This window comes from Athene noctua, chromosome 7 (assembly GCF_965140245.1).
Source record: "Athene noctua chromosome 7, bAthNoc1.hap1.1, whole genome shotgun sequence".
In the NCBI taxonomy this organism is placed as follows: Eukaryota; Metazoa; Chordata; class Aves; order Strigiformes; family Strigidae; genus Athene; species Athene noctua.
Genome location: NC_134043.1, coordinates 28,269,995 through 28,279,351, shown reverse-complemented (window position 1 = coordinate 28,279,351; position 9,357 = coordinate 28,269,995). Strand labels below are relative to the sequence as shown.

The 9,357-nt window shown below is 43.0% G+C and overlaps 1 protein-coding gene across 4 annotated transcripts in view; it reads left to right on the top strand.

Moving 5' to 3' along the window:
* Nucleotides 1-2,264: 2,264 nt before the first annotated feature.
* USP40 (ubiquitin specific peptidase 40) overlaps nucleotides 2,265-9,357 on the top strand; it is a 39,735-nt gene continuing 32,642 nt past the window's right edge. For 3 of the 4 annotated variants that reach the window (XM_074910773.1, XM_074910772.1, XM_074910775.1), the window contains exons 1-6: nucleotides 2,265-2,598; nucleotides 5,180-5,396; nucleotides 5,922-5,989; nucleotides 6,976-7,089; nucleotides 7,669-7,833; nucleotides 8,390-8,536. In XM_074910773.1, coding sequence (XP_074766874.1) covers nucleotides 5,198-5,396; nucleotides 5,922-5,989; nucleotides 6,976-7,089; nucleotides 7,669-7,833; nucleotides 8,390-8,536 — 693 coding nt within the window. In that variant the 5' untranslated portion in view covers nucleotides 2,265-2,598; nucleotides 5,180-5,197. Of the gene's footprint in view, nucleotides 2,599-5,164; nucleotides 5,397-5,921; nucleotides 5,990-6,975; nucleotides 7,090-7,668; nucleotides 7,834-8,389; nucleotides 8,537-9,357 lie in introns of those variants that run through there. The other variant, XM_074910774.1, reaches the window with a different exon arrangement.

Here is a 9,357-nt window from a genome sequence, read left to right as displayed (position 1 = left end):
GAAAAATGACCGTTTTAGTAAACAGCATTGTCTCACAAAAAGGTTGATTTTTTTTTTTAAGGGTTTTTTTTTTGGCACCTTCCCATTGGCTGAAGAGGGGTAAGCAGACATCTGTTAGGGAAATGTCCTGTCCTCCCCTCCCTTCTGCAGCAGAACCAATTTGCCATCCAGTCCTTCCAGAACTCTTAACGTGAAGGAAGTGGGTGCAAAAGCGAGCGCAGCTCAGGCAAAGTTATTCAGTACCTTAGAGGCGTTTCTGAGTGAGAGTTTGCCAGCAATTTGCTCAGTTGGGTTGGTTATCTGGCAAGGGTTTCCTGATGAGTTAAACTTTGCTGGGTTCAAGGGAGTGCAAGATAAAGAGTTGCTTACCTCTCACATGTGGTCATCATTGCAAGAAGACAGTGGGAACTCTGAACTTGGGTAAAAAGTCACATGGCTGAGGGATGCTGGGGGGTGCATGGACAAGCAAACCCAAGAGAGAGGGGCTGTGCTGGATGGCTGCAGCAGGAAGGAGAGACGTTGTGCTGGCACGACTGCTGCCTGTGGCTCTGTGGCCATGTTGGCATGATGCACATGATCACAGCAAAACTATAGGGAGAGTTACTGCTGGCAGCAAGTGAGGTGCCAGCTGAGTTAATCGACTTGGTGGCAGCATTAGGAAGGCAGCAGTGCACACCTCCTTGTTTCAAAGAGGGAGTTTATCTCTGATTACTGGGCAGGCTCCCTTGTATTTAAAACCCCAATGTAGGTACAAGCCCTGGACAGCACCTGATGGGGCGACATGACCTCAGGGAGGGAACAGGCCCAGAAGGGGCAGGAGAAGAAGCAGCCACAGCCTCTCTGAGGCCTCTTCCTTGCAGCGGAGTGCCTTGTGCTACAAGGCTGGTACACTGAGCTTCATCCCTGGCTATGTTTTTCAGAAAGCTTCAGCAGGGCCTGGCCTTGGTGGTGGCCTGAGAGATTTGGATCAGGGCAGAGATGTGTTTCTTTCCTTCTCTGCCAGGTCCACTACCAGGCAGAAGCTGGGCTGGGGCAGGCTGGGCCTCCAGAACAAGAAGGAATGACCTCAAGCTGCACCAGGGCAGGGTCAGACTGGCTCTTATGAAGCATTTCTTCCCAAAAGGGGTTGTTGGGCGTTGGAATGGGCTGCCCAGGGCAGGGGGGGAGTCCCCATCCCTGGAGGGGTTGAAGAGTCGGGCTGACCCAGCGCTGAGGGATCTGGTGGCGTTGGGAACGGTCAGTGTGAGGTTCATGGTTGGGCTGGAGGAGCTTCAAGGGCTTTTCCAACCAAGATGATTCTGTGATTCCTCCTGATGCCTGCTAGCTGATGCCTGCAAGCAGTTGGTGCTAACTGCTGTAAGGGGTCTCAGATAAGAATACACCCAAGGACAAAATTTTTGCAAGTGTCAGGGGTACATCCTGGGGAGGGCAGAGAAACCAGCAGACACCTGTGGTAGTCAAAGATAAGAAAGCTGAGAAACTTTACAGAGAGAGCAATGAGCCGAGGCCTTATATGAAAAAAAACTCAAGAGCTCATGGAAAGGACACTTAAGAGACACCTCTTCAACAACCACTAGAGACCACCATGGACCACTGAAAACCCCCATGGAAGCCCCTCAGAGACCCTTCCCCAGATTTTAGTACGCTTGCTCAGTGTATTAACATATGCACTAGAGCCTCTGGAAATAGGTGTGTACTTCTTGGAAATTACATTAATATTAATTTCTTTTATTGTATATAATAAGTGTGCTTTTGTCTTTTGGCATGCACGTTAGGTGGAGCGATCCCCCGTGCATCCAGCACTGCAATACAGAATGCCTGCCTTCTAAAAACTTCAAACTAAGCCTTAGGGGGTTCTTTTGAGCCTAAATTTAGGGTAACACTCCGGGCCCTCGGGCCGGCGAGGCAGCGCAGGCCGCGGGGTCTCCATAGCAATCCTTGCCGCCATCCCCCCCGCGACGGGAAGGTGTCCCCCCCGCCACCGGCAGGCCGACTCCCAGCATGCACCGCGGCCGACGGGAAACTACATCTCCCATAAGGCCTTGCAGGAGCCCCGCCCCCCGGCAGGCAGTGCGGCTCTCTCTGCCGGCGCTGGGACGCTGTGGCGCCGCACTACCACTCCCGGCAGGCCTCGGTGCCGCGGTGCCTCTCGGTCTGCGGTTCGCATCGGCGCTCGTCCCCGGCATTTCCTTCCCGCCCCTTGCGGGAGGCGTCCCTGGCTCTATGGAGCGGGGGGGCGCCGCTGGTCTCTCGCCGGGGCTTCGCCAGGTTGCGTGAAGTCCCAGAGCCGCGGCGGCCTTTAGGTCCCAGCGTGCTTTGCGCGGCGCCCCACCAAACATGGCGGCGGCCGCGGGGCAGTGGGGGTAGGCGCCGGCCTGGCCCGGCTCCATGTGCTGGGTCTGAGCGGTGAGCCTGGCTAGGCGGCGGCGGGGGAAAGTGCCCCTCCAGCCCCCCGCGCAGTGGGCCGGCCGGCCGGGAGGGCGGCAGGCCCAGGGCACCGGTCCTTCGTCTTCTCTTCAGTGCCGGTGAGACCGCGTCTGAAGACTGAGCTCAGCTCCGTGGGTCTCCGGGGCTGAAGCATATGGGAGGGGGAGCCGGGTGAGTTCATGCTGGAGAAGGAGAGGCGAGGTGAAGACTTTACTACTGTCGGGAGGGCATAGCTGCAGCCTGATTCTTGTAGGGAATGTGCTGGGGTAGGTTGAGAGGTGCGAGACTGAGTTACAACATGGGAGGTTCCCATCAGCGATCAGGAGTATAGGACAGGGACTTAGAGGGATTTGGGGATCTCCTTTCTTGGAGTTATTCCAACTTTGGCAGGACAAGGCCCTAATAAGCGATGTGCTCAAAGTTGACCCTGCTTTGTGAGGGCATTGGACCAGAGATTTGCTCTAATCTATATTATTGTATGACTTTTACTGTATGATTTTTAAGGGAAGGAAGCTCCTAGCAGCAGAGCTTTGAGGATTGAGAAATAAGGAGCGAGGGAGTATTTGGCACTGTCCTGCTGAAGTGCTTCTCTAGAGTGGTGGGTGGATACAGCAGACTGTTAGTAAGATGATTGCTGTCTCCTAGATATATGCTTTTTTATGGTGAACTAACCTATTAGAAGCAAGCTGTTGTGCATTTGGATGAGGAAAACAGGAAGGGTCCTAATCTTTGGGTGGCTAAATACTATAAAGTTCAGCAGGTCTAGCTGGAAAAATGAATGAAGGCTGTGAGACAGTTTGGGAAGAGTGCTAAAGCTGGTAATTTTTTCTGAAGCATGGGAAGTGGGACCTTTACGAACTTGTTCTTTTAGGCAGTCAATGTATAAGAGCTAGACAAGTCTAATGTGAAGAGATAAAAATTATTTCTTTCCTATTTATGTTCATTAAGAAGTAACCCCAGCCATGTTATTTTATTTTGTGGGGGTTTATAGGGGCATATCTATTGTATGAAGTGCTGAAGAAGCATTACTGAACAAGCAGAGAGAACATGCTATGCTGCTTCATAGTCAGCTGCTCTGAGCATAGCCTTTTGCCTAAAAACCGCTCTACTGTGGGAAGGACTAAAATGGGCTTAATGTAATGTTATTTTATAAAAAGAGTTTAGGAGTTGCCTGATGAACTGCCAGTTGGTTGAAGCTATCAACTACATTCAGATTTTCAAGAGGCATTCAACAAGGCTTGGCACTGAAAGCTCTTAAATTAAACTGACACAGGAGAAGAAATTTGTTGCTTGATTCAATAATTAGTGAAAAGAAAGGAAACAGAAGCTCGACTGTCACAGAGGTGGGGGAGGGAGAGTTTCTTTGTATTTTCACTAGGGCCTGTGTTCAAGCATACCATAAATAACCAGAAATAAACAGTGAATGTTGAGATGATTAATTTTTCTTGTTGAATCGGCTGATACATTGCCATAAAGACTAGTGCCGTCAGTGAAGCTTTAAAGTCTTTATGCTAACAGGCACTTGAATGAAGCAATAGCAGGTGACCCCAAAGAGTGGTAGCATGGGGCAGAGATGATCACAACTTTATGGTTTTATACACACACGCACACACACACGTGTATATCTGTAAAGCGCATATATAGCGGTGGGGTTTGAAGTGAACAAACAGGAGTGAGACCTTGGGGTAATTATAAACATTGCTTAAAAAAAGGTAGTTTAGTGCTTAGCAGTTGTACAAAAAGAGAATAAACCAGAGCATTATTATTTAGCTATAGATGGCGATGGTTTGCGTGCATCTTGAATATTATAAGCAGATGTGGTCCTCTGATCTCAGAAACAGGTGAAGGAGAAGTTTAAGGGGTTCAGAGGAGGTAGATGAAGATAACCGAAGATAGGGAGCAAGTTCACTTGTAGGAATGAATGTGTCTTTATGTAAGCTTTTTCTTTGGAAGAGATATCTGAGTGGAATATGATAAAAATCTGTAAAATTGCATGCAGAATGAAGGTGAATAGGGGAATGATTATTCACCACTTCAGTATAATTCCTTGATTACACGCTGCTAATGCAAGAACTACAGCATCCCAAATGAAATTATGGGTTGACAACTACAAAACAAAAGGGAGCTAGTTTTGGGAGTCCTGGCACATCATGAGAGGTTGCAAGGCTTCTAGAAAGGACTGAAAAACTTTCCGTAGGAAGAATTAATTGCCATTGAGTTTCTGGCCCAAACATCTGGAAACAAAGATATTTTCATAAAATACTACTGTATTTTCAACTATTTAATACACTTCCCATCTGAACTGGACAATATGAGAGACAGGTACTTGTGCACATGGATTTGTTGAGAGACAGTGCAGGGATTTTGATGATTTTTGAGAGGCCTTTACATACCTTTCCTGCAGGAAGCTGGGCAACTTGAGCACTAGTTAATTATAGGTGTTTAGAAGGATCGATTTATTTTGCTATGCGTCTTTTTCCTTATGCAGAATTAAAATGTGATGTATTTGATTCTAGTTGAAAGTCTATTCAGACTTGTGCTAACATAAATGCTTTTAATTCTCCCTTTTTTGTTATATTAGTGCATGCTTTTTGTATGAATCCGACACTCGTTTTTAGAATGAACAGAATAAGAGGAAAAAAGTTATGAACAAATCCTTCAGTCAGGGCTGAAAGGTTAGTCTTGGAGGATTAGAGGTGGGTGGATTCAGTTGCGTTTTTTATAGTAAATAGATTATTTTGTACTTTTAAAGGACTATTTTGCCTTCACAATGTTTGGGAACTTATTTGAAGAGGATTTTTCCTTTATTTCGAACAATCATCGTGAAAAAGGGAAGAAATCAAAGCCCAGAGATTCTGAGCCTCCAGCTCCCAGGGATTTCACCAACCTAAGTGGTATCAAAAATCAGGGTGGGACTTGCTACCTCAATTCCCTTCTGCAGACTCTGCTTTTCACACCTGAATTTAGAGGTAATGTGGTCAAAATCTTAAAGTAATACTGGCATTGATATTTTACAGTGACTTCCATTTCTCATTATTTATTAAAGAAGCACCACAAACACAGATTGTTTTCAGGAATAGTTTGGTTTAGTTTGCTTCAAATAAGTTGTTACAGAATACACAGAACTACTGGTCTGTAAAATTAGTGTCATCACTTCTGCACTAAATGTAAGTATTGTAAACATTACTTTTTCTTACAGGTGGACAGTTTGTAAATAAGAGAAGTTATTGCTGTCTAAAGTGTCATTCATTTTTTTTAATGCAAACCCTAAAATTCCTGAAAAAATATTTTGCCATCTAAAGACTTTAATGCTTACTTCTGCTTTATTGTTATAGCTTGAACCAGTTGTGAGGATGAATGATGTTCAGAAATGTTGTTTAAAGTCTTAATTTGCCAAAAAAATAGCATTATAAGGCTTGACAGTTAAAATACAATAAATCTTTAAAGGCGGATATTGTCTTTTTTTAAATAGGCATTTTTCTTTACAATTACAGAGGCACTGTTCTCTCTTGGACCTGAAGAACTCGGGTCTCTGGATAATAGCAGTAAACCAGATGCAAAGGTATTTAAAATTTCCTTGTCGATAGTAACTGCTGAATATTGATTTGGAAGAACGTTGTTTCAATTCACATAGGCTTTCATTCATTCTCATGAGAAGTTCAACTTTGATAGTGAAAGACAGTGTGGTTGGCCGATACTTGATTTTTCACACAGTTGTAAGTTTTCAGGGCCATAAGCTTTTGCTTCAGAAGTAAGATATTGAGCCTCTTTCTGCTGAAATTTATAGCAGAGATCACTTTGAGCGGAGCAGGAACAATCTCAAATTCTGTACTGTCCTTTTTTAGATTTTTCTCTTTCATAATTGAAGCTTCAGTGCTTCGACTGACTTATCACCAGAAAAAAAAAAAGTAAACATGCGCAGCCTAGATGACTGCAGTGAGGCGCTCTGAAGGTTTAGCAGCCTACCCATGCACAAGGTGGTATGGGACTGGAATTTAATCTTTGTTTAAAAAGTGCTTATTAAAGTTGACTACAGAATTTAATTCTTTAGTTGTCAGGTCAAAGTGACACACTGGTTGCTTGGAAAACTTTTTTCTTTGTAACTCTAAGATGAATATAGGTAGCCGATCAGGCTTGTTGATATTAACCATTATCCTTCCCATCTTGTTCCACCCCACCACCAAACCCTTTACTGAGCAAGGAGTAGCACACGTTAGATCTACGAACATCACGATGTCTTGTAGCTGTGTTCTTCGGGTTTGGTTTTATGAAAAAGATCAGAGAAAATTGTCCTTTTTTACTATGGTGTTGGCTTAATTTTAATCTGTATGTTTGTTCCATGACTTCCTTTGGCTGAGTAAGGTAAGGCAGTGTAGATTTTTGGGAACCAAGTCTGGTGGATGTTTTGGTGTGAAATGAGCAACCTGTGTTATGAAAGTCATAGATAGCGGTGGTTTATTACAGGTTTTATACTAAGTTGTTTTTATTTAAATGATTAGTTTGAAGACTGTTTCTAATCTGTTGGGTATATTTTGTTTTTATTTCTAGGTTCGAATAATTCCGTTACAACTTCAGCGGTTATTTGCTCAGCTTCTGCTCTTGGACCAGCAGGCTGCATCTACAGCAGACCTTACCGAGAGCTTCGGGTGGAACAGCCATGAGGTACAAATTGCCATCAGTGACACCATAATTCCTAACCTTTTTCCTGAATGCAGAAGATTTTTTGTTGAAGTCTGACATTTAAGAAATATCTTAAAATACTTCAAGCTGTGGAGATAGCATTGAATTGAGTCAGCTATTGTTGTATACTACTGTATCTCCATGTGAAGTATGTGCAAACTATTTACAGCGATTAACAGAAGAAAATTGTTCTTTTAGATTTTTCTTTGTTTTTACAGGATTGTTTTTCCAACAGTAATTAGGTTTTTTGTCCTCAAATACTTAGATTCTTACCTAAATTGAAGTGTGTAACTCGTCTTAGAGTTTAGTCTAAATCTACCGAAGTGAAAGTATCTTATCTGGGTTATAGTTTATGTACTTGTAGCTACTCAGAGAGCATAGCTAAATTAAGAATAACAAATAATAATAATAAAGGTAGTAATTTACTACTTAAGGTAGTAAATATGGGTAGTCATCAAGGCAGCCGTCTTTGTCACACTTAATATACTGTTGTTTTTAAGCAGTAAGCAAAGCAGATGGCATTTTTATTTTTTCAAGTTGTTTGTTTTTTTTATCATGCAGGAAATGAGGCAGCATGATGTGCAGGAATTAAATCGGATTCTGTTCAGTGCTTTGGAAAGTTCCCTTGTGGGGACTTCGGGTCATGATCTTATTAACAGATTGTACCATGGGATTGTTGTCAACCAGATTGTTTGTAAAGAATGCAAGAATATCAGTGAGAGACAGGTAAATCCAGATGATTGTCCAGGATAGGTTTCTGTTCAGTCTGATAAAGATACTTTAAATGTTTTGTTAGTTTGTTTAAAACTCGCAAAATAATGGTATCTTTCTTGATTGTCACTGATAACCTTGTTGAATCTAGATTGTGTGTATTGACGAGGGTGCTGTAGACTTGAGAACATGAAAATTATGCATGACTTTGTTGTTAAGTCTTGGCTGACATTTTCCAAACCACCTACATCAGTCTGTGACTCAGAGGTAAAAAAACAAGTGTTACTGCATCTTCTGAGTTGGCAAGCATTGCCTTTAGTAGATGTAGTTATCAGAGAGCCAAACAGTGGGTTAACAACAGTAAAACATACCTTTACAGTCTTCTATGCTCTCTGTAATTTAAAAAAAGTTGGGTTTTTTCTTAATTAATTTCTATTCTGTGGATGTATGGGGGTTTTTCTCCACCAGCAATGAAAGCAAAATGAATGCTTACATCTGTAAGAGTATCTTTCTAATGTACTGTGAACTTACGCCACTTATTACCTTATTTTTTTGTTGTACTTCTGCATAGGAAGATTTCTTAGACCTAACAGTGGCAGTAAAAGGTGTTGCTGGCTTGGAGGAGGCCCTGTGGAACATGTATGTAGAAGAAGAATACTTTGAAAATGAGAACTTGTATCGATGCGGAGCCTGTGATAAACTTGTTGAAGCTTCAAAGGTAATGAATTGGTGATTCTCAGTGTTCAGTTTGCTGACAGTTAGGAATTTTGTTTACATTGCTATGTCTGCGTTCTAACTCCAAAATAAAAAAAATCTTTGATCAGATGGTGTAACAAGAGGATGCCAGAATCTCACCTGTTTTTTAAACCTCAGCAACTATGTCAAGAAAAGCTCATGTGACTCTTTCTTGACTTCAGTGTTGCTGCAGTCTTTACTCTAGCCAATGGTGAATGGGATGGTGTGTAGTTTTGAGAGTATTACCTCATTCACATGCATCTATGGGCACCTGGCTTTGAGCATTTCAGAGGATAGGCTAAAAGGTAAGCTAGAACATGAAGAAAAAATGAACATATCCGTGTAGTGAAGAAAAGCATGGAAATTCTCTCATGAGGAACCCAAATGGGAGACAAGAATAATGAACAACTGTTGCTCTGCACAGGGAAATGGGATCTGTTGATCCAGGTATTGCACTGTTTCCCTGAGGCTGAACACATTCTTGCAGTGATAAATTAACACCTTAGTAGGTGTTTTCAATATGTTCTGTAGTGCCTTCATGTGAGGATGAATGTATTCATGCCAGGAACCATCCAGTTCTTGTAACATGTAAGACACAGAGTATGTTTTCACCGTGTATGCCTGTGTTGTTTCCATCTGCCAGCTTACTTCTGGTACAACCACCACCACTTCATGTCCTCTCTTGGTGAGCTTTTCAGTTCACTTGCTGCATGCTAAACCAGTGGCTTCCAGCCATGGGCACCACCAGGAGTTTCTATCTGAGAGGCCAGGAAAAAAAAAATCCAGGCATGGCAAAGCCTCAGA